This window comes from Camelus ferus, chromosome 25, assembly GCF_009834535.1.
Source record: "Camelus ferus isolate YT-003-E chromosome 25, BCGSAC_Cfer_1.0, whole genome shotgun sequence".
NCBI lineage: Eukaryota > Metazoa > Chordata > Mammalia > Artiodactyla > Camelidae > Camelus > Camelus ferus.
The window spans coordinates 1,607,619-1,635,303 of record NC_045720.1 but is presented as its reverse complement, the minus strand read 5'-3'; the positions used below and the strand labels follow the sequence as shown (position 1 = coordinate 1,635,303).

The 27,685-nt window shown below is 63.4% G+C and overlaps 1 protein-coding gene across 6 annotated transcripts in view; it reads left to right on the top strand.

Moving 5' to 3' along the window:
* ADGRB1 (adhesion G protein-coupled receptor B1) overlaps positions 1-27,685 on the top strand; it is a 79,491-nt gene that overhangs the window by 36,592 nt on the left and 15,214 nt on the right. For all 6 annotated transcript variants that reach the window (XR_004315282.1, XM_032468267.1, XM_032468269.1 and 3 more), the window contains exons 18-24: positions 13,716-13,857; positions 19,917-20,020; positions 21,969-22,071; positions 22,663-22,813; positions 23,301-23,370; positions 24,727-24,793; positions 27,037-27,122. Coding sequence is in view for 5 of the 6 variants with exons in the window: in XM_032468267.1 (XP_032324158.1) it covers positions 13,716-13,857; positions 19,917-20,020; positions 21,969-22,071; positions 22,663-22,813; positions 23,301-23,370; positions 24,727-24,793; positions 27,037-27,122 (723 nt within the window). In the remaining variant the exon portion in view is untranslated. The remainder of the gene's footprint in view (positions 1-13,715; positions 13,858-19,916; positions 20,021-21,968; positions 22,072-22,662; positions 22,814-23,300; positions 23,371-24,726; positions 24,794-27,036; positions 27,123-27,685) is intronic.

The window sequence follows — 27,685 nt, the reverse complement described above, 5'->3', positions numbered from 1 at the left end:
CTAGGAGGACTGCCTTGTCCATGGTCAGTAATCACTCAAGACCTCAGCCTCCTCCAATCCCCAGTGAGGAGGGATGGGAAAGTGGGTGCACGTGGATCCCTGTGGAACTGGCAGGTCACGCCACAGGCCGGGAAGTGGAGCCAGCGGACTGCACGGCAGGCGGGGCGAGGAGCCTTGCAGGGGAGGTCACGGCAGCCTCTCTGGGGTGGTGCTTGAGCAGAGGCCTGACAGCACTGTGCACGTGGGTGTCTGGGGACAAGCATCTTGGCAGAAGGAACAGGCAGTGCAAGGGCTCTGTGGTGGGAGCATCCGGGGCCATGTGGCAGACTCCACTGCCCTTTCCAACTCTGGGGCTGGGGCTGGGGCTGGGGAAGAGCTGGGCGGACCCCGGTGCCTTGGGAAACTGGCCCTCTGGCTTTGGTTGCTATCAACTGCCTTTCTCTGGGCTTTGCAAATGACCCAAGATCTTTGTACAAAGTGGAGTATCAAAAAAGGGTGAAAAAATAAAAAACAAGAAAGAGGGCCCGTGTGCTCTCAGGACCCAGGCTGGCCCCTGTGGCCACCATGGGAAGTTACACTGCAGCTACAGGTCCATCTTATCTGGCCCCTGATGTAGACACAAGCCTCTCCCCACAGCCCAGAAGCCCTCCCAGGGGCTGTTCGGAGGCTGCCCGCAGCCCCCTGAGGATGCCCGTTCACCCAGCAGCCCAGCACCCTTGCTCGGACAGCTCTGCCCACATTTCTGATTGTTTCTTTGGCATTGAGTCCCCTGGACAGTTTCAAGATCTTGGTGGTAAATCGCTTCCCAGGAAGGTGGGCCCATCCCCTTGGCCCCCCAACAAGGCAGCAGGCTGCGAGCCGCCTGGCCAGCCGAGTGAGTGTCAAGTTTGCGGTCCCAGGGCTGCGTGGCCTGGGGCAGAGTCCACCCTCTGGGAGCCTCAGCCTCCCATCCCTGGGACCAGAGTCTGCCTGCTTGTGGGTGGGGACAGAGTCGGGGGCAGGGAGTGGTCTGCAACCAGGTCCATGGGGTGCTCACCACTGGCCACAGACTCCGCCTCAAGAGTAGGCGGCCCACCCGCTGCCCACCCCTGGTCACCTCTGAAGGGATGGGACTGTTAGTGTCCCTGTGCCTGGGCCCAGGGCTCTGAGGAGAGCGGGAAGGTGCCCCAGAACACATTCTGCCCGCAAACTCCCTGTTCAGTCCTAGGAGCCCAGCTAACTGTGCCTCTTACCTCTGGGGAAACTGAGGCTCCGAAAGGACTGTGGTCCAGTTCAGGATGGGGACTGCAGTATCTGATCCAGAACTGGGCAGCCTGAGGGAGGGCCAGAGGCTGAAAGCCGGGGCCAGGGAAGGGGCAGTGGAAGGGGAGGGAGTGGCTGTCTCTGCCTGTCCCCCACCATTCCCCCCTCTGCTCCTCCCTGTGCTGGACAGAACCTCCATCCATGCCCAGGTGGGGCCACTCCTCACATAAGTGGGCTCAGAGGAGCCCTGAAATGGGGACCGGGGACAGGGCCCCAGGTCTGCTTCCACCAGTGAGCCCAGAGATTGGGTCTGTGCTGTCGTGTACCTATGTTTGTGTGTGTTTGGATGAGAAAGGTTCTCACATGTCTGCAGAATTCTGTGTTTGGGGGGCCACTGGGGGCTGAGAGCCATCAGTGACGTGACCATCATCTGAGTAGTAGTTGATCTTTTGATCTATGACTGTGATCCACGACTCTGTCCCTGGTCACTGATAGAGCCTAGATTCCAGACTCAGACTGAGCGCTGGTCCTGGTCACTGGTCAGACTCTTGGGTCCTGCCCCTGGTCATACATTGAGCCCTGATGCCGTGTCTCATCTGGAGTCACTTGTGCACATTTGTGTGCAATTGCGCACGTGGTATGTGCTTGGAGGGCCGCCCCCTCTTCCAGCCGCACGCAGCCGTCTGCCATGTGACACGCCCGTCTTGGAAAGTGTGAGTCAGCGGTTTGCACCCACAGCGCAGACCCTCTGCCTGCCTCGCCCCCAGTTGCATGCACACATTTGCACACACGGGCTCAACGTGTCCACTTGAGGTGACTGCTCCCATCAGGGCCCAGGGCCCCATCCCCCACCCCACAGCCCTGCCCCAGCCTGGTCAGCGGCAGTGAGGGCCTTGGGAGCAGGGCTGTCGGGGAGGGAAGGGGGTCTTTGCAGAGTTCCTGGGTGTTCAGGTGGGGGGGTGGGGGTGGGGGGCGGCCCCAGGAGGGATGGGCTGGTGCCGGGGTCGAGGAGGGCCAGGAGCACACCCGGGGAGTTCCGTCCTGTGGTTCTGACCGGACAGCTCCCTGGGTCTTTCGCTCATGGCAGCTGCACGTGTTTTGCAGTTTCCATTTTAAAAATGAATAAAACAGAGTTACCTGGAGCGCAAAAGTCAGAGCTGGCAAGATCCTTAGAAGTCACCTACTCTGCCCTCACTTGAACACGGTGGAGGTGAGGCCCAGCGTAGGGACCTCAGTACAGGCCAGGCCTGGGCCAGACACCCTCCACGGTGCTCCTCCTGCTGTGCCAGCGTTTCAGGGGGTGTTCTGCCTGACGCCAACCCCATATGGGCTCCAGGAAGCGCAGAGTTCCATACCCACCATGTCTGTGCTCCTGAGTCCATGTGCACGGCAACTATTAAGGCTCTGAGAAGTCCTGCACAGGCTCCTGTTCAGTCGGGTTAGGGTTTCCCTAATTAGTGGGCACTTGGCACCCTGACTGAGCTGGGAGAGCAGACACTGGGACTGGCTGGTGGAGGGCATGATGTTCCCGCACAGTCTGTTGGGTCCTTTTCAAAGCCTGACCCCACTCCAGTCACCTTTAGACATGCATGGTTTACTCACAGGCCCTGGGTCACCCCCGTGGGTCATGCCAGTCTGTGCTCTTTCCCTGCCCAGGGAAGACCCCAGCCCTGCGGGGTGCAGCTGTCCTGGGGACGCTCAGAACCCAGGCCCAGCCCCCTCCCTGGGATCCTTGCCCAAGTGCGTGTCCTGGTCCCTTTAAGAGCCTTGCCCCACCCCCATCCCTGGTTTCCTTGGAGAGGCCAGTGAGGGGGCAGGCCAAGGGGGGCAAGCGGAAGGGAGAACTTGGCAGGGTCCCCAGGTCGCTGTCAGTGCCCGGATCCCAGCTGGATTTCTCCCACGCCTGCTAGTTCCTGATGGGGACAGAGGAGGCAAGCTGAGCTGGGGACGAGGAGGGGGATGGGGTGGGAGATGGACTTAACACAGAAGGCCTCTTTGGTGGGCTGGGAAGAGTCTCAGGACCCACCCCACCGGTGAGCATGGTTGGGGAGGAAGGTGGTCTGTTCCCCTCCATCTGGATGGGGGGCTGGGACTGGGAGGGGCACAGTGCTGCTCTCAGAGGGGAGACCACCTAGATTCCTAGATTCCAATTAGCCCCCACTTCCCCTGTGCCCCTGCCTTCTCTGAGTTCCCCCCACTTTGTCCTTGGGGAACAGCAGGGCTGGCAGAGGCCCACCGTGGGCCTGCCCTCCCCTCAAGGGGCGTCTGAGCCCAGACCTGCCTGTCCCCTGCCAGGTTTGGGTGGGAGCTGGAGGGGACAGTGAGTTTTTGCCTTAGGGACAGCCTCCGTGCTCTGAGCCTGGGGCATTGAGCGTCCCCCCTGCCCTGGCTGGCAGCCCTGCTCTTCCAGCCACTGCCCTCCGACCCATGGGCCCCCTTGCCACTTTCCTCCTAGTGCCAGCTGGAATGCTTGGTGCCTTTTTCCCTGGCCCCCGTGCCCTCTTCTTCTCCAGCCTCAAAAGCCACCTGCTCTTGGAGGCCTTTCTGCCCAGTTTCCTACATCCTTGCCCCGTCCAATTTGCAAGAAGTCTGTGTATCCTCAAGTTTGCCCCTCCACCCCAGCAGAGTGTGAGCCCTGTGTTCCCCCGCCAGGTACACAGCAAGCCCTCAAGAGATGAACAGAAGCCATTATAATGTGCCCCATGTGAAGGGAGTCTCCCATCCTCCAGGGACTGGGGATTTACCCATTCATTCATCCATTCATTCATTCATTAACTCACTCATTCATTCCCCGAACACACCATTCCTGCATCCAGTCTGTCCATTGTGGTCTGACCATTATGACCCTGTCCTGCCTCCAAGGTGCCCCCACACACCGCCCACCCAGCAGGACATCCACCACGGTGCCTGGCCCTGGTGAGCCCACACCCCCGACTCTCAGACGCAGGGTGAGGGCCCTTCTCAGGAGGCTGGAGACCAGGGAGCCTGGACTGGAGTGCCTACTTAAGTCTGTACATCCAAGGGCTTGGGCTCTGTGGGGTCCTTGGGTGGCTAGTCAGGTTGGTCCCTTCCTCCAGCTCAGGAGTCCTTGGCCCTGACCACTGATTGCACTGGCCTCACAAGCCCTGGCCTCAGTTTCCTTGACTGTACAATGGGACTAAGAAGGTGCGGCCCAGCCCCCTGGCCCACACCCGGCATCCACCAGGTGCCTCCCAGGCAGCTGCAGAGAATGGCTGGCCAGTGCTGGCCTGGAGCTGCCCCTCCCGCCTGTTCCCCCTCTTCCTCATTCTGCAGGGAAAGAGCACAGCTGGCTGCTGCTTGGCCAGTGGTGGCCCTAGTGACATGTGTCGGTGGGGTGGGGCGGGGTCCTGTGTGGTAGGACCATCACAGACATGTGTGTGAGGGTCGGGGTGCACTGGTGTGACTGGGGCAGGGGGGCATCTGGGTGTGGGGAGCTTTCCCCTGGTGGAGTCGGGATGCAGGGGTCTCCCGTGGGGCTGCGTCTCCTCCTTGTGTTTTCCCACCTCTGCAGGTGCCCGTGTGTCGGCGGTGGCGATGTGCAGTTCTAAGAGCATAGGGGCCGGGGCCGACAGTCAAGGGAGGCAGCAAGTGTGGACAGCCCTGAGCTCACGGAATCTGCTGGATGGGATATGGGTGGGGGGCTCAGGGCAGCCACAGGTTGGAGGCAGGTTGAGTCAGGTGCTGAGTGGTCCGGGGAGTGAGGCACAAGCAGGCGCCTGGGGCTTAGCGGAGCGCCTCGAGGCCTCCTTTCCTCCCTGCCTCCCGGCCTCTGCCATCACCAAGCCAGAATCTGTGCAGCACTGATTTGGGGGGGCGGGGTGGGACAAGAAGGAGGAGCCTGGAGCTGCCCTCAGCGAGGAGGGGGCACCCACTGGGGAGGTCAGTGCTGTGCCCTGAGTTCATTGGGCAGTGCCTGGAAGGGGGGAGGGCTCAGCCAGTGCTCCCTCCCCGCCACCGTGAGACCTGAGGGCTTCATGAGGGGCTGCCTGAGGGTGGGGGCAGCTGCCTTACTGGGTCGCTTGGTGCAGGGAGGGTGCATGTGAGGACAGAGCAGGGGCCTCTCTGAGAAGGGCCTGGCCTGGCCTAGCTGGAAGCAGGTACTTCAGGGCACTCCCGGCAAAGATTTCATCTGTCCATCCGTCCTCCTGTTTGCGATGTGCCTGAGCTCTGTGTCTTTGTAGTAACACTCGCCCCCATTGAGTGCTCACTCATGCCCAGCACTTGGGCCCTCCTCCCCCTCCCAGGGGGAGGGGTCAGTGTGGGGGCCGCCCCCTGTCCAGACCCTACCTGCTGCCTCCCACAGGGCCCTGTCTCTGATGATAATGGGGATGCTGTTGGTAACCTACCAGTGGTGTTGGTGTTGATGGTGGTGCTGGTGGCGGCGGCGGCAGTGAGGTAGTGGTGATGGTTTGATGACGTGGACGGCACTGGCGGTGAGGGTGATGGTAATGATTGTGGTGGTGGCGGTGGTGTTGCTGATGGTGGTGACATGGGAATCGTGCTGATGATGATGTTGATGGTGTGGGTGGTGGCGATGATGGTGTTGGTAGTGGGGACGGTGGGGACGAAGTGGAAGTGGTAGCGGTGCCAGTGGTAGTGGTGGCAATGGCGGTGCTGTGGCGGGTAGGGACAGTCTGATGATGCTGACGGTGTTGGAAGCAGTGAAGGTGGTAGTAATGACTGCGTTGCTGGCGTTAGCAGCCGTGGTGCTAACTGATGTGGCTGATGGCGGTGACTTGGCGGTGGCGGCGGCGGCGGCGGCGTGGTTGTGTCACTCTTGATGCTGGCAGTGGTGCTGGGGTGCCATTGATAATGTAATGCTGGTACTGATGGTGGTGGTGGTGGCGATGGTGCCGGCAGTGGTAACGATTGTGTCGTCGATGGTTTTGATGGTGTTGGTGGTGGTGGTGGTGGTTTCTGTGAGAGTGGAGATTGTGGTGACAGTGAAGGTGGTGTTGGGGGTGGGCTCAGCTCTTCGAGGGGTATGAAGCCCCCCCTCCGCAAGGGAGCCAGCACACACCCGGGGCAGTGCATGAGGCCGAGTAGGTGAGGGGGCTGGGTGGGAGGGCAGAGGGGAGCGCTCACAGGGCCAGTCAGTCCAGGAAGGTGTCTTGGAGGAGACCGAGCTGCGCTGGCGGGGGCGGGGAGGTTTGGGATCTGCTGGAGCCCATGGGCGTGCCCAGCACCCAGCATGGAGCCTGACCAGGCCTGCCAGGGGCGCACTTGCTGAGTAAGTGACCTATCGGCCTGACCTCCAGCTGCACCGGTGGCTGGACCGTGAAGGATGTGGGTGCCAAGGGGCTGGCACTTCAGCTGGCACAAAGAGGTGACAGGCCAGCAGAGCTGGGCCACAGGTGCCCCAGCTGAAGGTCTGAGTGAGGGGCAAAGGGCTCAGGCAGGGGTGCAGGCCTCTGAGCTGGGCGGAGTCAGCATGTGCCTGGGGGTTGGCAGGACCCTGGCCCCCCTAGTCCAGACCACTTCCTTGCGGGGCTGGAGAGCTCAGGGACCCACCTTCTCCGGGGGCCCTGTTCCGCCTGGCAGGCTGCCCTGGGCCTCTGTGGCCCTGCAGGTGGGCGGGGTGGGTCAGGCAAAGAGCCACCAGATCCTGAGGATGGTCAGATTTCCAGCCTCGGGGCAGGCCTGTGCTGGAAGCTCTGACTCAGAGCCTGGCCAGTGCCAGGTGGGATCCAGGAGACTGGCATCCTGGGGGAGCGCTAGAAGCCCCGGAGGCCCTGGGCACAGACCCGCAGATGCTAAGTGAGCCTTGGACTTTGTCAGTGCCTGGAAAGCCCGCCCTCCATGGGCAGGGACACAGGCCTGAGGGGGCCTGGGTCTCTCCTGGCCGCTCACTCAGCAAGACCCAGGTCAGGCAGGTCTCCACCCCCCAGGGTCCCCTCGGGTCACAAGCATTGCCCCCAGACCCTCAAGAGAGGACATGGCCCTGATCTGGGGAAGCCGACATGAGCCTGCCCGGGGAGGGGGGTTCCCACAGGTTAGTGGTCAGAGGGGAGCTGGGCACAGAGTGGGAGGTTCAGGAGGCTTCCAGGAGATGGCAGGGCCTTGGGAGAGCCCTGAAGGACGAAGCTGAGTCAGCCAGGGGACGGGGGGGATGTGGTCAGAGGGAACAGCCAAGATCAATGCCTGGAGGCAGGAGGGGGCGCCTGTGTTCTGAGTCCCCGAGCGGCTCCATCCCAGGTGGCCTGTGTGGGCAGGGCTGCCGGGGCTGCGGGGGGACCTGAGAGCCCCGATGAGCTCCAGATGCTGGGCGAGGTGGGGCCCAGGCAGGGAGCCCCAGCACAGCAGCCGGGCAGGACCTGTAGGAGGAGCCAGGTGGCAGTGCTCAGGAACTCACAGCTGATCCGGGTGTGTTCCCTGGAGGAGGCAGCCCAGCACAAACCTTGGTCTGTGGGTCAGAAGTCAGTAGGCAGAAGTGGGAGGTCAGCATTCTGGACCTGTGAAGCGTAATGCAGTGGGGCTTGGACCTGAGATGAGGGGTTTGGCTTTCGGAGCACAAAGGCCCAGCTGAGGAGTTTTGAGGGGCTCCTAGAAGCCCCTGCCTGCAGAAACACCTTGCCCACTCCCTGTTCCCTCACTGAGACGAGCTGTGCCCACTCTGGCTTCTTTTTTCTGTGTGGGAGGACACCTATGAGTCATTCTCACTCCAGTGTGAATTAGCCCATCAAACCCCGGGGGACCCCGATGCACACAGTCCAATAATAGCACCTGCGTCGTGGGCCGGCAGGAGGCATCCTGAATGCCATGAAGGCCTAGGCTCAGTGGGCGGGCAGGCAGGTGGGTGCTCTCCCTGCACCCTCTGTGTTACTGTCCCCTGATGTCCCACAAGCGTGCCGGGCCCTGTGCTGGGCTCTGGGGCCCTGTGGTCTCCCTGAACAGTGTGTGGGGTGAGGATTTGTGCCCACTGCACGGGGGAGGCAGCTCGGCCCTGTGTGGCCAGCAGTGGCCTCGGCTGCCCAGTTCACCCTCCTGGGGCTGGGCTGGACCAGCAATATCCCAGCTCTGCCGGGAGCAGGACGGCAGGGGAGCCACCGGCTGAGACTCCTTCCAGGGCCTCCAACAGACCTGGGCCCCAGGGGAGGTCCCCTGGGGAGGTGTTCTGAGCTGGGTGGGGCCAGGCTACTCCCCTCTGGCAGCTGGTGACAGGATCCAGGCTGCTATCTCTGAGCCACCTCACCTGGGACACCATGACAAGTCTGTGGCCGTGCACAGGGGCTGAAGTCGGATTGAGGCAGGTCTCCTCAGGTGGGGTTGCAGGGAGCTGGGGTTCCCGTTTTGAGTGTGGCTAGAAGGGTGGGCTCATAAGGAGGGTCAGGGAAGGTGGGCCAGTCCCTGGGGCCTGTGGGGTCCCTGAGGGCAGCATGTCCTTTGCTCTGAGTGAGGAGGGAGCAGTGGGAAGGTTTTCAGCAGAGCATGTGTCCTGGCATATTTCAAATGACAGTGCTGTGCTGGGGACAGGTGGGGGCAGGCAGGGCGGAGGCCGGCAATGGGTCCCACCAGGGTGGTGGCCACAGAATGGAAAACAGCAGTGAGAGTCTCGGTGCATTTTTGATAGGAAGGCTGGTTGCTGATGGGTCTGTGGGTATGAGAGGGAGGGGGGAGGGAGGGGGAGGGAGGAGGGAGGGGTCCTGAAGGTTGCTGCCAGGTTGAAGGGGCAGAGAGTGGCCATGCTGCTCAGCCACAGGGCCTCGCTTGTCCATCCATAGCAAGTCTTGGCTGGGCACTCCACCCCTACGGGGTGCAAGCAGCGGGGTGAGCAAGCCAGGTCCCAGTCCCACCCTCCCAGGGGAAGGTGCCAGCAGGAGCATAAGGCCATCACACGTGGTGGGAGAACCGGGCAGAGATGGGAGGACCCGCAGGTGGTATGCAGCCGGCAGGTGTGCAGGCCACGGACAGCCACCAGAGATGGCAGCTCACTGTGGCAGTGACTGGCCTAACACCCTCTCAAGGACCACCTGGGGCGGGGTGACATGGGAGCAGGAGGCCGGCTGTCCAGGGAGCGAGGTGGGTGGATGGGGGTGGCGTGGGGGTGGAAAGAGGTTGCCGGCTGTATGCAGGAGTGACCAAGGGGTCCGAGGGCTGGGCAGTGGCAGAGGAATCTTGGGTCCCAGCTCGGGGTCAGGCCCTGGGAGCCAGTACCTAGTGGGTGCTGACTCAAGGCAGCAGAGGAGCTCAGAAGTGGAGCCAAAGGGACAGGTGGTTGTCCCTGGGGTTTGGCGACATGGGGGCTTTGGCAGGAGCGGGGTGGGAGAAGCCCGCAGTGAGGAACTGGTGGCCTGCAGAGGGGTGGGCAGTGGCTGGGCCTTCCTAGAGACCCTGGTCTGATGGGGGAGGCACAGACTCTTCTCTGGGAGCTCTGATTTGAGGGGCCCAGGGCCCCCTGCAACCGCCCTTCAACTCAGGCAGGGAGGGGCTCCCCGCTCCTGGTGTTGGGAAGGGCTACTGCCCCAGCTCCTTCTGTCACCCTGGACTTGGGGAGTGGGGAGGAGCAGATGTCAATGACCCAGATTCCTCAGATCTGAGCCCAGGAGTGGGGGCCTGGCTCCGTGACCCAGATCTTCCAAGTTTCTGAAGCTCAGACAAGAGGCAGCAAATGGTCTCCCACGTGTGGGAGCGGTTGCTGTGTGCACGAGGAAGGGATGACCTGCTTGTGTCGCAGAGATGGTAACAGGTGTCTCCTGCAGCAGGAAGGATTTCAGTCAGACATGAGGAAGAACCTCCAGATGTTGTGGGTATAAGAAGATGTGTCCTAGAGATCTTACTGAAAGAAGCAGGGCTGAGGGACCCCTGACCTTTGCCAGGTCAGGGTGTGCCTTAGATACGTGAGGGGCGTCTGGTCAGAGACCACCACCCACCTGTCCTGCTTGGGGCCAGTCCTTGGCTGATGCCCAGAGCAGCCCAGAAGGCTCCGTCAACAACCTGGGAAAGCTCCGTTGACCGGGCTCTGCCCTGGTGTGGGGTGGGCCTTCAGCAGGCCCCTCCTCCGCCTGATCTGAGCCTTAGGCCATCCTGGAAGGTCCCTTTCAGGTCTGTGTTTCAGATCCAGTGGCTCAGATGTTGTAGGCCTTGTCGGGGGTGCCAGTGGTCAGACAGATAAAAACTGGCACCCTGGCCCTCCTGCTGTCTTGCTGTGTGGTGTTGGGCAATCTTACCACCTCTCTGAGCCTCAGTTTCTATATCTACACAGCTGAGTTGAGGATTATTTCCGAGATTAAATGATAAAATGCACAGAGAGCTGTTAATATTGAGATGGGGGAGGGGCAAGAGAAGCTTTCTGTCCATGTGTTGGAGACCAGGAGCCCCCACATGCTCCCCTGCTCCCGGCTGCCAGGGCCTGCCAGACACTGGATGGGAGGAGAGGCCGAGGCCAAGGAGCCTGCACTGCAGTCCTGCAGGGTCTGGGTGAGCCCAGCAGCTCCCTGCGTCCTAGGCTGCCAGCCTGAGCAGCTGGTTCAATGGACCAGGGGCAGAGGCCTCCTGGTGCCCTCCGTGGCCTTAGGCTGCAGTGGTAGACCCCGGCCGAATCCCTCAGCAGAGTGCTCCCCGCCCTCCCCTCCTCTGGGAGGCTGATAAGCTAATTAGTGCCCATAGCAGGAGCCCTGCGGGGCCAGCCACCAGCCTGGGCTGGCCTTCTCCCAGGAGGTGGCCGACAGCTGTCAGCCTGGCGCCCGGCAGACCCGCCAGCGCTGCCTGGGAACCTGCCAGGCTGCTGGCCCCAGCCAGCCCGGCTCCCCTCACCCCAGGCCTTGGGGTGCTTTCCCCTCCCGACCCTCCCAGCAGCTTTCAGCAGGGAGAAAAGCTGGGTTCCGTGTGCCTCCCTCCACTCAGAGGAGGAAGGCTGAGACAGTGTCCAGGCCTGGACCGTGAGAAGTTGAGCTGGGATTTGAACCTAGGACCGGCCAGCCACAGACTCCTGCTCTTGGGAGCAGGCATGTGGCTGATGTTGTGGACAAGCTGGTCAGCTTGAGAGAGGTACTGTCTCCAGACTGGAGTGGCCTGTAGGACTCCTGGGGGCACACCGGGTGTTGGTGACCTCTGGCCTGCGCTGCGTCGGCTGTCTTGGTGTCCGGTCAGTGGCTTGCATGTGCGCCCCCCAGGCGTGAGGACAGGGCACTCCAGGGATGGAGGACAGAGGGCGGCTGGGCTCCGGGCTCTGTGCCCTGTCCTGTCGGGTGCTGGAGATGAAGGGAGATGCGAGTGTGATGTGCCCTGGGCAGCCCAGGGAGGCCTTGATGGACCTCTGCTGAGGGTGCGGGAGGACCAGGCTGGAACTGGGTGTCACTGGGCACTCTGGAACTCTCTAGAGCCCCACACTCCCTTTCCTGTTCCTTCCATCACCCAGGTCGTGTTTCTGGTTCTGTGGTGAGTGGGGTCTTCTTTTCCAGACAAAGAAAGGGGAAAGGGGGCCTCTACCAGGGTCTTAGGATTTGACTTTGGTTCTGCTCCATGCCAGGGACTTGGGGCCTGCAGGGTGGTGGGCCAGGAGGGGGTGGGCCATGCAGGCAGCCGAGCCCCTGGCCTCTATCCCAGGAGCTGTGGTCAAGGCTGTAGCCTCAGCCCTAGCCCAGCCTAGGCTCTGCCATGCTGTGGAGCCAGGCACACCTCAGCTCTTCCTGGGCCCCCAGGGGTTCAGGTGGGCTGAGGCTGGAAGGCGCAGGTAGAGGCATGTCCAGGAGCCAAAGAGGCTGAAGCCCTTGGGCCCTCCTGTGGCATTCTTTATGGCGGGTCCCTAAGAAGGATGAGCTTCGGGCGCAACGCCTGTGGGGGGACATCCCCCTCCCCTCACTGCACTTCAGAGGGGAGCAGGGGTAGAGGGGAGGGTCTTCTGGGGCCACAGAGCCCTGATGCGCCCCGTGGAGCCAGGGCCTGGTCTCAAAGCTCTGCCTCAGTATTACCTTGGGCCTCAGTTTTCCTCCCCTGTAAAACGGGACAGTCCTTCCCCATGGAGGAGAATGAAGAGAGAAAAGCAGATTCGAAGGAACTAGCGGGCCCAGAGTGTGTCCCTTCTCCCCTGGGGCCTGAAGCTCAGAAAGGAGGCTGTGTAACAACTCAAATTCAACAGAAGCCGCTCTGGGCTCTGGAATGCCTGCATCGGAGACCCGAAGCATCCCTAAGGATGCTAACACGTTCATGCAGGCACTGTAGGGGGGCTTAACAGGTGTCCCATGTCATCCTCTGGACTGTCCTCTCTCCCCACTTTAGACAGGAGGAGACGAAACCTAGGGCCAGTAGCTGACTTCCCAGGTGACACAGCCAGGAAGTAGCCAACGCTGGTCGTTTGCAAATCCAGGTTTTGAACAGGGGCCTCCCAGTGTGTGCAGGTCAGAGCTCCTCTGGGAAGGCACAGGGTGGGAATGGCTCAGCCCCCAGTCCACCTTCGATGCAGAGGAGCTGGGGTGAAGGAGGAGAGCTGAGGGCTCTGAAAGGCACCTGGCAGCTCCCTCGTGCTGGGGCTGGGGCTGGGGCTGGGGCTGGGGCTGGGTGAAGCTGCAGCTCGAGGGATCTAGGGTGGGAGTGGGCAGACCTTTGCCTCTAAGACCTGGAATTCTCCCCTGAAAGCCTGGGGCAGGTGCTGGGTCTGAGTTACTTGGTGGGGGGCTTTTCTGGCTTTGGGTTCAGAAGGAGACCCCACCACCACCGCCACCATGGCTCCTGGATTGCAGTTTCAGTCTTAAAGCCTTCAGGAGGCCTGCAGGCCCCCGGCCCTGCGGCAGACACTCCATGGCCACCTTCTACCTGGTGCCTGGCTGGACCCTGCCGGACACGCGGGCTGGCACGAAGTTGGGAGGGACTTGGATCAACAGTGGCCGGTTTGCAGAGTACTTCAGTCCGGTGCACTGAGGCCCTAGCAAGTGCTTGTTTAAAGAGAACCAGAGCAAGCCCAGGCCGACAGACAGCGGAATGGACCTGGGTCAGACCGCAGGGGGCGCCTCTGACTGCTTCCCCACCCCGCGGGAAGGCGGCCGCGGTCCCAGGCCCCCGGGGAGGTGGCTGTGGGGGCGGGGCGGTCCCAAGGTCACCAGCGCGGCGCGGGGGCTGGAGAGGCGGAGGCGCGGAGGCGCCCCTCACCCCGCCCCCGGCCCCGCAAGCGCACCGCAGGCTGCCGCGCCCACCGCCTGGCACCCCGCTCCACGTGCGCCCACGCGCCCCTCCCGGCCGGGCGCTGGGGCGGGGCGCTCTCCGGGCGCGGGGCCAGGGCTCGGCGCCCCGCCGGCCCCGCCGGCCCGCGCTCCCGCGAGTCGCTCTCCCGTGGCTCGGCGGCGGCGGCGGCGGCGGCGGCGGCGGCGGCCATGGGGCGCCGGGCTCCCGGGGCCGGCGGGGCGCGCGCGGCGGCGGGCGCAGGTGCGGGCGCGGGCCGGGGCCGCGGGGCCGGGGCGCGGCTGGCCGCCGCTCACGCCGCTCCTGTCTCCCCTCCCCCTGCGTGTGTCCCCCCGCAGACCCTCCTCCCCCGCCCCCCCGCAGCTCGGGCCCTGGTCGTGGCGCGGCTGCCGCACGGTGCCCCTCGACGCCCTCCGGACGCGCTGCCTCTGTGACCGGCTCTCCACCTTCGCCATCTTAGCCCAGCTCAGCGCTGACGCGGTGAGACCCCGGCCGGCCGGGCGCGCGGCGGGCGGGCGGGGGCGCGCGGGGCGGGGGGCTCCCGGGGCGGACGGTCGCCTCCCGGGCCGGCGCGGGGAGGCCCGGACGATTCCCCGGCCCGAGGGGTCGCTCTGCCCGGCAGCCCCACCGCGGCCTGGCCGGCGGGGCCCGGGCCCCTGGAGAGGGCGGGTGGGAGCTGAGTGGGTGGTGGTGTGGAGTTGGGGACCAGCCTGGGAGGAGCCAGGCTGGGGTCCCCCGGGAGTGACTGATGGGTGAGTCTCCCCCACGCTCCTTGGGGGCCTAGGACCTTGGGGGCAGCCAGCCCTCAGGGGAGCCAGGCAGACTTGGCCTCAGGCACTAAGGGGCTGGAGGAGGGCTTGGCCTGGCGCAGCCGCGTGTACCCCTTCACTTGGTGGGGGTCCTTCCCCCCGCGCATGGCAAGGATCTAGCCCACGCGGGAGAGGGAGGGGGAGGAACTGCAACCCCTCTTGGAGTCCTTCCCCACCCATCCCAAGTAGATCCTGGTCTTTGGAGGCAGCTGTGTCTCCAGGTAGGGGTCCTCGGGTGGTTAGGGTGCTGGGCTTGGCCCAGGTCGGCTGCAGCCTTCCCCAGGAAGGCCCCATCATCTCAGGGGCCTCCTTTTTGTTCTCCTTATTCTTGTGGGGGCTGCCTGTTTCTATGGCGACAGCATCTGGGGCCAGCTTGCTGGCTGGGGCCCTGGGTGCTGGGCCCAGCCAACTGGGGCTGGCGGGAGTTCTTGCCCAGGGCCGAGCTGCACTCACCAGACCCAGGAAGGCCTCGGCCCCTGGTGGGGTCACTGGGCCCCCTGAGGAGGGAAGGGCTAGGGGTCTTTGCTCACTGAGCCCCCAACCTGGGCCTAGTGTGGAAGCATCCTCAGGCAGCAGATATGGAGGACAGACTGGGAGCGGGGTGCTACTTTGGGGGTGTTCAAGATGGCTGGCCCTCATCGAGTGGGGACAGCACAGCTCTCCCCTCACGGAACCCCAGTTTCCCTGTGGAAGATGGCTCCAGGCCTCTCTAAGAACAGTCTGCCTTTTCTCCTTTGTCCTCTGGGATGTGGGTAGGGAGGGCGATGTTGTCAGCCAGGATCCCCCAGAGGGTCAGAGCTGCACCTTAGAGGTCATTGCTACTAGACCCTTCCATTAACAGGCAGAGAAACCGAGGCTGGGGAAGGGGCTTTGCTCAAGGTCTTGGGGTGAGTCTGCTGGACAGGGGTCTGTGCTCTTGGCCTGATCCCAGCGCACCCTCCCCCTCAGGCTGTCCCTGGGACTGGAGTGTTAGTGTTGTTGGTTCTGAGGGCAGGGCCCGAAGGCAGTAGCCCAGGGCCGTGCTGGGGACTCCCTGGAAGAGGTGGCTTACTACACAGGGGGAGTGACCAGTGGAGCTGGAGCTTCCTGGGTCCCCTTTGAGACTGGAGCAAACAGGGCAGGGCGCAGGTGGCTGCTCTTCCTTGGGTGGCGGGGGGTTTCACAGTGGGTCTCCTTCCAGCTGAGGGTCTGTCCTGTAGGAGGTCAGCATTGGTTGAGTCTTGAAACACAGGCTTGTCCCTCACACGTGGTGACCCTAGACTGGCTTTCCATCCCCCTGAGCCTCGGTTTCTTCACCTGTAAAGTGGAAGCAGTCCCCCGGGCTACTCAGGGTGGCTGCTCAGGGCTGGGCAGGAGCGTGGCAGAACTGCTGCAAGTCCGGGGGTGGAGGAGCTCCCCGCCGAGGGGGCCTTTCTAGGAAGAGCGGGCCTGTGCTGGTGCCTCCGAGGGCAAGCGGAGGGGGGCCCTGCACCGGGCTGGGCAGGCAGAACACAGAGCTTCGGTCTGTGAAGGATTTGAGGCTTTGTTTGTCGGGGCGGTCAGAGCTGCGGTCAGGGGCTTCTGGTGTCTGCCTGACCCGACGTGTGAGTGCACAAAGGGCGGGGCACAGGCCGGCAGGTCAGAGCACCCCGTCCACATAGCCCAGGAGATGCAGCTGAGACCAAGAGTATGGGAGCTCTCAGGGGCCACATTCACCCACTGGCCGTGGGACAAAGAGCTGGCTGCCTGGCTGCTGTGAGCCTCAGTTTTCACATCTGTAGGATGGAATAGTCATCGGCTCTGCCTGATTCTGCACCCCTCTGCAGGCCCGGGTGTGAGCTCAGAGGAGTTGCTGGAGGGCAGCATGCTGGGCTTGGCGTCCTCCCTTGTGCTCATCTGCCATCAGAGCCCATCTCCGCTTTCCTCTCCTTTCCTGGCCAGCTCTGGCCTCAGTGAGGGGCGACCCCAGAGATGCTGAGTAGGGACAGGCTGAGAGCGAGAGGGACACTGCTGTCCTGCAGCCTGTCACACTGTGCTGACTCCTCTGAATGCCTGGGGCTGGGACCTCAAGGAACATGGGGTCTGATGGGGAGACAGGCCTGGGGCAGCCTGGACTGGAGGGAGGGGGTCCTCTGGGGGCTTGAAAACAGCCCCCCACCCTCCCAAGGATGGTTTGGGAGACGTGCACGAGGAGGAAGTTTGGGGTAGGGCCTTGAGGGGTGAGCAGGAGTTTGAAGCCTAGCTTGGTGGGGAGGAGTGATGGTCATCCCAGGGAAGCTGAGAAAGGCGAGAAGCGAGTGGGAGATAGGGTGGGGCTTGGAGGGTAGTCAGGGCAGGGGCGGGTGCTACGGCCAGGCCGGGGCCAGGGAAGGCTGGAGCTTCATCCCGAGGTCAGCAGAGCCAGGCAGCTAGGAGATCAGAGAGAATGGTGGTGGGGCTGGGGTCCTGGAGGCATCCCAGCAGGAGTAAGGGCAGAGTAACCCACCCAGCAGGTGGGGTGGTGGCAGAGGTGAGCTGGGCTGGGTGTGGGGAGACAGGTGCTGCCTGCCTCCCCCTGTGGGCTGGGTGTGTGCCTTGGGCATGGGATTTGGGTCTGAGCAGGCACAGGCGGCTGGCATTCTGGGGTATGGAGTGGTTTCGGGGGACTGGAGTTCCAGAACAAGGGCCCGAGAGAGGGCAGTAGACAAGGGATGCTGTGGTCGCACCCCAGGAGCCAGGGAGGGGTTAGATCTCCAGAGGCATGAAGTGAAGGGAGGTGAGACCCAGGCGTCCCCGCCCCCCCAGCCCTACATGCTGCCACAGAGTCAGGTCCCGGCAGTGCCACTGCGGGGCTGTGACCGCCGGAAGGTTGAGTAACTGCTCTGAGTCACATCTGTGAGGGGGTGATGCCGCCTGCCTCGGAGCCGTGGGGGATACTGAACCTGGTGAGGTATTTGCAGCATCAGCACAGCCTGGCATGTAGTAAACAGTCTGAAGTCACAGTTGCTGTGGTGTTGTTTCTGTAATGTGCCCGAAACTGTGTTACTAGTGTGACCAGGGTCACGGCTCAGAGTGGGACCAGGACCAGGGATCAGCCTCTGTTGGAGTCAGGACTAGTTTTTTGTGGGTAGCTGGGAGCCACGTGTGGTGTTGGAGCAGGGGCAGGTTAAAGACAGTACTTCAAGGAAGAAAATTAGTGTTTAGGACGCATAAGATGTGTGAAGGTTTGGGAGAAGGTTGGAAGCAGGGAATTCATGTGGTAGAAACTGACAATAACCATTTAAAAAAGAAACCAGTAAAGCCCTGGGTGAGGGAGGTGGGAGGGACAGGTACCTTGGAGAGCCTCAAGACAAGGTGATGGGCAAAGAGGTAAGGGGCTGGTTCAGACTGAATGTTCAGTGAGGACCTCTGTGAGATGACAGCTAAGCAGAGAGAAGAGCCAGCCATATGAAGGTCAGGGGAAGAGCACTGGATGGCGGGACCAGCATGTGCAAAGGCCCTGGGGCCGTGTGGAGCTTGGCTGGAGAGCCAGTCTCTTGCAGGAGGCTGGCCTGGTTCTGCCTGCTCTCCAGGTGGGTTGGGGCCAGTCCCTCGCCCTTGAGGGCTCTAGTCCAGCCCTCTCAGCGAGACCTGGAGTTCCCTGACACCTCTGCCCACCATTCTGTCACCTGTCCCCTCCCCACATTGTTCAGAATGTGGGCTGTCAGAAGTGACGGATGAGCACTTCAGAGGCAGAGAGGAGGAGGGAGCAGGCGGGCAGGTGGGCTAGCTGGCGGGCGTGTGGCTGCCAGGCCTAATGAGGGCAGATGGAGGCAGATGGCCACAGAGGTCAGGGCCAGAGCCAGCCACGGAGCTGGCTTGAGTCAGTTACTCGGCCACCCGTGACTTTGTGTGGCTGGCCGGGGCTCTGAGGTTACCTAGTGAAGTTCAAGGCTGCAGACCGCAGCCCAGAGTTCCCTTCCCTGAGCCCCTCCAACTCCCCACAGGGAAACACAGAAATTTGTGTTGGAGCCTCACCACACCATGCCCCCCGGGGCCACTGAATGCCTGGGTGACCTTGGACGGCTTCCTGGATTTTCCCAGAGCCTGCCTTCCCAGTCGCTGTTCATCCAGCCAGTCACATCCGCGCCGGGCCTGGCCCGAGGGGGCTCCAGACTGTGAGAACCCTGAGCTGCAGGGACAGGCAGGCGTCCCCAGTAGTGGGGAAAGGCTGGGCAGAGTGACCACAGAGGGGCCTGGGGCAGGAGGTGGTGCTTCCGGTGTGGGGAAGGACCGGAGGGAACAGCATGCTCGCGGACGCAGAGCGCAGGCGGTCTGGGCGCCGCCGCTGCCTGGGTGGGTGGCGGCAGTGGTGGCCGGTGGAGCGGGCCCTGGGAGCCCTGTGCAGGAGATCCAGGACTTGGGGGTCTGAGGAAGAGAAGGCCCCGTTCCAGGGCGGGAAGGGCTGGCGTGGCCTCAGGAGCCTGTGGGTGGGAGAATCTCGCTCTGCAGCATGCCGGGGTCAGCACAGGTCAGCAAGAGTTGGGACAGGGTCAGGAGGGGGTCAGCTTCAGATGAGGGAGCCTACAAGAAGCCCCTCATCACCTGGCCGTGCCTTCTCTGTCATCTCCCGGACTCACCTCCTCCCACCCTCCTGGAGGCGGCCGACGGGGGAGGGGCTGCGGACTAGTTCTCTCCAATGCCCTGATTTGTCTTTGGGTTCTGGACACAGAGGGGCCCTGATCACTCCCCAGTGGGTACACGTGGCCCACCTGCCGTGTGCCCTGGGCACTGGGGTGTCATGTGGCTGTGGGTCACGCAGTCACATAGGGGCGCACATGCGTATTCATAAGCAAGGACCAACCAGTGCTCAGGGCTGTACTGGGTGGCGTGGCGGGGAGCATTGGGGTCGGTTAGCCGGCCCCAGGTCCCTCTGAGAGGGGGCGAGCTGAGATGAGAACGGCCCGAGGCCCTGCCATGTGACACCCAGGCACTGTGTCGCAGACAGACAGAAGGGCTGAGCCAGGCCCTGAGTGGGAGCGAGGGTGGTGGTCTTACCAGCTGGCGGGGCGGGGCCCGGCTCAGTGGCCTTCGGGCATTCGGACACAGCTTGGGCCGCAGTAGGGGCAGCATGGGGGACTCTGAGAGTGGCCAGGAATGCATTTTACAAAGTCCTCCGGGCCTCTGGGTGGGGTGAGGAGTGGCGGGCAGAGAACCGAGTGAGACGTGGAGGGTGGCAGAAGGGACCTGGCTGAGGGGAGGGGTGGTGGAGCGCGTGGTGCGGGCTGGGGCGGAGCAGGTGTCAGGGAGGGAGCACAGGTTTGGGTGGGTGAGGCTTCAGGTGCCCGTCAGATGCAGCTGGAGCTGTGGGGGCCTTTCAGAGAGCGGGGCTCTGCCCTCGGCTAGAATGCCAGAGCCACAGGGCCTGGGAGAGCTGTGTGGGCGCTGGGGTGCTGGGCCTGGTGCTTCCGTGACCTCACCTGCCACTTGGCGTGGGGGGCCCTTCCCCGGAATTGGGAGGGGGCGTTGCCAGGCTTGGCACCCGTGCAGCCAAGGGGTAGGGAGTGCAAAGACTTCCCCCTCAGCAAGAGATGAGACCCCTCCCAGGGGACAGCCAGACCCAAGATGCGTGGGGAGGGCAGGGGAGCAGAGACTTGGAGTGCTGCAGGAGGGTGGCCGAGGGATGCTGGGCAGGCGGGGGCTCGTGGCGGGTGCTGGGGGTGGAGGGGAAAGGCTCACCCTCTGCACGTCTGCCCGGCTGCCTCACTCGCCTCTCTGCCCCGAACCCGCCAGAACATGGAGAAGGTGTTGGTGCCGTCGGTGACGCTCATCGTGGGCTGCGGCGTGTCGTCCCTCACCCTCCTCCTGCTGATCATCATCTACGTCTCCGTGTGGAGGTGCTTCCCAGCGGTGCTGCGGGTGCAGGCGGGCTGCCGGGCCAGGAGCCTGGCCCTGCTGGTTCCCAGGAGAGGGTGGCCGGGGTCACCTTCTCCCCTCGAGGCTGCCGTGCGGGTCAGGGGAGGCTGAGGAGACCCAGAGCGAGAACCTTCCTTCTCTCCTTCCACGTTAGCAGCAGCCAGCACCTCCATCGTCACCACCACCACCCCTACCTCGGCCACCCCCGACCCCCGACCCCCCTCCCTTTCCCTGACTGCTGTTCCGTGGGTGCCAGACAGCATCAATGGTGGCCGCCCAGGCACAGGCCGGGGATGCCAGGCCTTCCTGCTCCTGCCTGGCGCTGCGCCCTCGCTGCCCACACGGGTGCAGCCTCCCACCCTCTGAGCATAATTCCTGGCTGGTGTGCCCTGAGCCCACACCCCAGCCGAGCACCCTGCCCTTGACCACGGAAGCCCCAAGGCCCTGACACCTGTGGTCTGTTTTGTCACCTGGACGTGCAAGGCCACCGCCCTCCCAGAGCCCAGGGTCAGGTGTCAGGATGGGAACCTCCGCTCACTGCCGGCCCCACACTCCCCTCCCCCAGGCCACAGGACCCGGGCAGTGTGGGGACACCCCCGTCCCAGCTGGCCAGCAGCCCTGGGTGAGGGCCACGTGTGCGCCGAGGGGCCTGAGCCAAGCGCGGGTAGCCGCAGGTGTGCCGGTGGGCTGGTCCTGACCCCCTTCTCCCAGCACCCCTCTTTGGGCCCCCGAGAGCAGGAATTTGGGACAGTGGGACAGGGAAGGTCAAGCCAAGGTCGCCCGTCACCCACCTGGCAGCCAGCTGCCTGATTCCCATTGTGCCAGCTCCACAGCAGTGAAACGTCAGCCCGAGGCCAGCAGAGAGGGGTCGATGTGGCCAGCAGGGGAGGGGCAGCCTGTGCTCTCCAGGGCCCCCTCCTCTGTCCTCTCCAAGGGCAGAGGCACTGGGAGGGTCAGTGACCCTGAAACACCAATATCCAGCGCCCCTCCCACCAGCCGCCCCTCAGACCATCTGTCCTGAATCCCCCAGGGGACTGTTTGGCCACTGACCCAGCCCCTCCCCCAAGGGCACCAGGGTTCTGAGGTCTTGGCCCATGATTTTCAAAGCATCTCCTTCCCGAGCTCCTGGCAATCACTGCCCTGTGAGCTGTAGTCAGGACCCTATCCTGATGGTCCCCATAAGGAACTGGAGCCCCAGGGAGGGAACCTGACCCACCCAGGGTCACATGCCACATCGGCCACAACACGGCCTCCCGAGGTTTGATCCTAAACCCTCTGCTGGACGCCTGCCTGGGTCTCAGCTCCTGTGGGCTGTTGGGGACACCGCCCTGGGACGCGAGGGAGCAGGCGTAATGACGGATGAGACCTCCTGCATCCTGACTCGGCAATCTCAGGTGCAGCTCCCCCAACCCCTCCTCACAGGTGGAGAGACCGGGACACAGCAGGCTGAGTCCCTGCCTGGGATGGTGCCACTGGGCCGCGCTGAGCCATGGCAGGCGCAGGCTCTGCACCCTGCTTGGAGCCTCTCCACTTTCTTGTCTCAAAGTTAGGATCAGGCAGGGTGGGTGGGGCAGGAGGAGCCAGGGGCTGTGCCTGAGGGACAGAGGGACAGGAGAGGGTCTTGCACAGCAAAGGATGCATTTCTAAGAACAAACCATCCCCAGGAGAGCTCCCCAGGGCTCTCCCTGGCACCTGACTAGGTGCTGGAATTTGGTATGTGGTGGTGGTGATGATGGTGGTGGTCATGGTGGTGGTCGTGGTGGTCGTGGTGGTGGTCATGGTGGTGGTGGTCGTAGTGGTGGTGATGATGGTGATGGTAGCCGTGGTGGCGGCAGTGCCTGCAGGGAGGAGATGGTGCCCATGTCTTGGTGGCCACAGCACCCCGGTTCTGTTGGGCTCTGACCTTGGGCCTCCCACCTTCTCCCACAGGTACATCCGCTCGGAGCGGTCCGTCATCCTCATCAACTTCTGCTTGTCCATCATCTCCTCCAACGCCCTCATCCTCATCGGGCAGACCCAGACTCGCAACAAGGTGGGTGGTGGTGGTGGTGACAGTGCCCAGCAGGGGGCTGGACCCTGAGGAAGTCAGGAGGGTGCCAGAGCCATGCAGAGCCCTTTGCCGTGCTCTGGCCGTGGAAGCCATGTGGGTCTGGCCTGAGGGGACTGTCAGCTGGCCTGGCGCTTTGAGATGAGCCAGCTCAGGCGCCGGCCCCGGCCCACCGTCGGGCACCCAGCTGACAGCTTGTCTGTGCTTTGCCCCGTGGCCTCTGGTGACCTGCCCTCTCTGGGCCTCGGGTTCACCAGCTCCAAGCTGGTGGGCTCAAACGGGGACTTTCGGATGGGCTCCAGCGGGTTTGGTGCGTGAGTGAGTGGGTGAGGAGGCTGGGGAGAGGGGTGTCTGTCCCTGGCGGTTTGTGGGCAGGGTCGTGCCAAGCCCCCACCAGGGCCTCCGGGTTTAACAGCTCATCCCCAGGCAGTGGAGCAGGTCAGCCCTCCGTGGCTCCCTGCCTGGGGGTCTGCCCTGGTCACCACCACGGATGCCGGGCTTGGGCCTCTCACGGGGGGGGGGGGGGGCAGGTGTGGGGCCAGTGAGCCAGCGCCTGCCCGGCCTCCCCCGGCGCAGGTGGTGTGCACGCTGGTGGCCGCCTTCCTGCACTTCTTCTTCCTGTCGTCCTTCTGCTGGGTGCTCACCGAGGCCTGGCAGTCCTACATGGCCGTGACCGGCCGCCTCCGGAACCGGCTCATCCGCAAGCGCTTCCTGTGCCTGGGCTGGGGTGAGCACCACGGGGTGGGCCTCAGGGTGGGGCGCTGTCCCTGTACCCCACTGCTGTCCCTGCCCCTCGCAGCCCGCCCTCCTCCCCGAGATTCCCTGCATGCCTCCACCCGCCGTGGGGCTGCCAGACAAAATACTGGTTTCAATTTCAGTTGAGAAATGACTTTGTGGTATGAGTACGTCCCAGTCAATGTTTGGGGTACACTTATGATAGAAAATGTCTTGTTTTGTGCCTGTAGTTTAGATGTGACCAGACATCCTGTTTTATTTGCTGATCTGGCAGCCCTCCCCCATCCCCAGTTCTGTGGGTCCTCATCCTTGTCCTCCTCCTGTCCCCACTCTCACAGGCTCTGTGTCACCCTCTGTTCAGAGACTTCAAAGGTGCATTCTGCCCTCCCCCCTCCCCAGCCTGCAGGGCTGGAAGGAGGTGGAGGCAGTCAGGGCATGGAAAGTGGGGGCACCGACGTTCTTTTCTGCTCCTCCCCTAGGGCTCCCTGCACTGGTCGTGGCCATCTCTGTGGGATTTACCAAGGCCAGAGGGTACAGCACCATGAACTAGTGAGTCAGGGCGGGGTGGGACGTGGTGGAGGCCACGTGGCTCCCCCAGACCCTCCCACCGCCCTAGAAGGTGAGGGCTGGCTGGGCCCCCGTCTCACAGATGAGAAAGCCAAGGCTGGGAGAGAGTGGGGTCCCCAGGAGCTGGAGGGACCATTGGAGCCCCTCACCTCCTCTTTCCATGGCCATGCACAGGTTCATTGGCCTCTGAGAGCCTCAGTTTCCCCATCTGCATGACAGGGTACCCACTGCCTGCACAAGTGTAGGATAGGGGGACCATGTTGCCCCCAGGGGGGCAGGTGGGGGGCCTGTTTTCACAGATGATGTCACTGAGGCCCTGAAGGGTCGGCTGGGCCAGGTCAGGAACCTTGAGTGCCAAGCCAGGAAGCTCAGGGCTGTCCTAGAGGCCATGTGGCTTCCCAAGGCTGGGGGAGAAGAACCGAGGCCGAGGGGCTGTGGCTGTGAGGGAGTACTGGGCCGAGAAAGGCAGAAGGAGGGACTGACAGGACTGTGCAGGCCTGGCTCACCACAGAGCCCAGGGGCACCCCCATCCTGCACTCGAATGAGGACCCAGTTACTCAAAGTCCCCTGGGAGTGAGTACTGGACGGAAAAATGGACACCATCCCCAGAACTGAGAGGAAGGAATACCCGGCCTGCTGGAGTCAGGGGTGGACCAGAAGGAAATGGGATGTTGCAGCGGGGTTCTGAAGGATGAAGAAGAGTTTGTTTGGCAGCCAGCGTAACATAGGTTCCTCGGGGTGAAGGAAACAGCACATGCAGAAAGCAGCGTGGTCCTCACTGGGCTCAAGGCTCCCGTGAGCCACCAGGGGTGGTGTCGCGGAGATTTGGGGAAGGAAGTGTGGGGCTGGTGACCGAGGGTGGGGGTGGGGAGGGCCCAGCTCAGGTATGTGAGCAGAGGCCCTGATGCCCAGGCCGTGGGGCCTGTGTCGAGTGGGCAGGTGGAAATCCAGGCCAGGGACCCAGCCCCCAAATTTTGGCATCATATCAAGGAAGACGGTCTGCACGTGAGATTGGAGAGGCTCTATGAGGAGAGCTGGATGCCCAGGCCTGGAGGGGAGAGTCAGGGAGGGGACAGTCAGTCAGCACACCTTCATCGGGCAGCCCGGCCTGTGCTGTGTGGTCCCCTGTGCTGGGCCTGCTCCTTCATCCACGAACTTCGTCTGTAAGCTGCCTGGGGGCTCCCGTGGGTTCTTAAGTGAAAGAATCCATCGTGGGAGATTCCTGGCTCCCCTCTGCCACTTCTCAGAGTCCCGCCTGCCCTCCGGGGAAGTGGTGGTGCCCGCTCTGCCTGGGTGGGGCTCACCCCTGGCCACTAACCAGCCTGTCTCCCTCCCCAGCTGCTGGCTCTCCCTGGAGGGGGGGCTGCTGTACGCCTTCGTGGGACCCGCTGCGGCCGTGGTGCTGGTACTTACCCCTACCCCGTCATCCTGGCCTGAGCCCCTCGCCTTCCCCTGAGCTGGGCCTCTGGCTGTCCCATCAGAGTCACCTTGGTCACCAGTGGGTGGGTGGTATCCACAGGGGTGCAGAGGCTGGGCTGGGCTGGGCAGGGCTGGGCTGGTGGCCCTTTATTTCTCTGAGCACAGCTTACTGTCATCGGCTGTGTACTTGTCAGATAATGTGCGGGTTGGATGAGTGAGTGACCTTAGGGTGGGGACAGGTGAAGAGATGGATGCCTGGGACAGCGAGGGCGAGGGTAGGCCTGGACACGGGGCTTTTCCCTCCCCCGGGAAGGCCCCTCCCCCACTGGGGGAAGGAAGCACCTTCCCGTACTTGGCCGTCAGTGTTTTCCTTTCTGCTGTTGTTTCCACCTCTGTTTGGTGAGGGATGAGAGTCAGGGCCATGTGCTCACAGGGTTCTTGTTCCCGGGTTAGGGATGGGCAGGGGGAGGCTGGAGGGGAGGGGTCTGCCAAGATCAGTGGCCTCCGCCGGGCCTGGCTCTGAGCCCATCTCACCCTCCCCTCCCTCCTGCCCCCAGGAAAGGGCGCCGCACCCGCAGAGTCCTGCTGTCTGGGCAGGACCACACTGCCTAGATGTCAGGCCTGAGCGAGGCCTGGGCACAGGCTGGATGTGTAAAGTAAAGTGGAGCCCAGGGCACCCGGGGGGAGGCTGTGCCTGCAGGGGAGGAAGTGGGGGAGCTGGTGGGGGGGTGGAGTTGGTGGACAGAATCTGTGGGCAGCCCCAGACCCCTCCCCACACCCCCAGCCAGAACCAGCTCCTTTGTTCCTAGAAGATGGGCAGGCAGGCGGCAGGCAGCGTGCGGTGCATTTCAACGTCGGGCCTTCTAAGGGCAGGCGCCCTAGGAGGGGCAGGAGGGGGGATGTCAGAGGCAGGACCCCTTCCTCCATGTTCTTTCCCACAATGCATCTGGAGGGCAGGGGCCGCACACTCCTGCCTGGGGCCCTTCCTGCACCAGGGGGACATGCAGGTGCAGGCAGGGCACAGAGCCTACTGCAGGCAGGGTGGTGGCAGCCAGCGTCCTGCCCTTCCCTGCCCCGGCCACATCAGAAAAGGAGGCCACCCAGGAAAGCCGCTTCCACCCAGTGAGCAGGAGGCAGGGCCAGGCCAGCCTCTGGGTGTGTGGCCGTGAGCGCTCGGAGCTGTGGGGCCACGGGGAGTTGGCTTCCCAGACCTCTGGGCCCAGGGTCCCCGAGATGCAGGAGTGAGGCCAGGGGTCAGTCAGCCTCTCTGTGGAGTAGAAGCCCGAGGGCAGGGCATTCAGGGAAGTGAGAATGTGAGCTGGGAGCCCCTTCGCCAGCAGGAAAGGGGAGACCAGGGTCTGCAGGGCCACAGAGGAGGTGGATGGCGGGGACACCTGTGGACAGCTCCTCTTTGTTGTAGGTGGCAAGTCAAGCAGCAGATTTGCCTTAAGCCCTAGAAGCTCCTCCTGGGGGGCAGGTGCCCGGTGGTGTGGGGGGTTCAGGGAAGACACCTGTAGGGTGGTGGCCCTGAGTTTAGGTCTCTGAAGGGCTGCCCGGTGAAGAGAAGAGTGTGGCCCCAGGCAGCACCAGGACACGGGGTGTCCCAAGATGGCATCAGGTCTGATTCAGGTTGGGAGACGAGCTCCCTGTGTGGGAGGCATCCGAGGAACAGGGCTGCAGAGAAGGGAGCGCAGGGGCAGCCTGGGCCTGGGCGGCCCTGGACTGAGGGTCACCTGAGGTCCCTTCTGTGGTCTGAGCAGGGCATGTTCGCCAGCAGTGTGGTGGGCCAGCCTGCTCGTGCACTTGGGTGTTCTAGTCGGCCCCACTCTGGGAAGGGACAGGCCCGTTCTGACTCCAGCCTGACCTTTGACCTCTGGACTCTGTCCCGGAGTCCCAGCTTCACAAACTGCTGCCGACCACAGCGGGCATGGTGAGGGGCCTCTGGGCTGTTCAGTGCTGCCTACCCTGGGGACCCTTCACTTGGGAGGCTGGAGCTTCATTGCCCAGCCTGTGGTGGACAGGCAAGCAGTGGGGACCATGTGGCTCGGAGAACCCCACCCAACAGCTGGGGCTCTGGAAGGAGATAGAGGGGTAGACGAGAGTTTGGATGGAGCCGGCAGAGGACCCGCCCAGCCCAGCCCCCGAGTGGCTTTGTCTCCTCCTCAAGGCCCCACCTCCTGGCCCCTTGGGCCGGCGCCCTGCCCACACCCACCCCTCCCTGCCCCGCAGGTGAACATGGTCATCGGGATCCTGGTGTTCAACAAGCTCGTGTCCAAAGACGGCATCACGGACAAGAAGTTGAAGGAGCGGGCAGGGTAGGACCGGGACAGCCACGGCTCTCCCTACCTTGAGTTGGAAAGACCCGAGCCCGCCACCCCTGAGCCCCTGCCCCGCCAAGCAGGTGGGGAGACTGAGGCACAGAGGGTTGTGGGGCCAGCTCCAGCCCGGCCCTGTGTCTCAGTTTCTCTGTCTGGCCCATAACAAAGCAGGGACCCTGTAAGTTCTCAGAAATGATGAAACTGATTGCTTTCAGAGACCCTGCCCCACTGGGCCCACCTGAGTGGTGGGAGGGTGCCCCTGGCCTCGCCCTTCCCCTCCATGGGGTTGGGTGACCTCAAGCCAAGATGTGGCCTGCCTGTCCTTGTGATGCCTTCAGCTTCGGGACAGTGCAGGGACTAGGGCCCGATGTTGCTCCTGCCTGGGGGATCTGAGCTCAGAGAGGGCAGGGTATGGCCAGAGGGCACACAGCCCGCAGGTGGGTGGTCCCGAGTGGCCACGATGCCCGGCCCCGAGGGAGGGTGTGCGTGGGAGAGCGCTGCTTCTCCCGCTGTCAGGGGCCTGGGGCTCCCAGGGCGCAGGAGCCCTGAGATCTCAGACG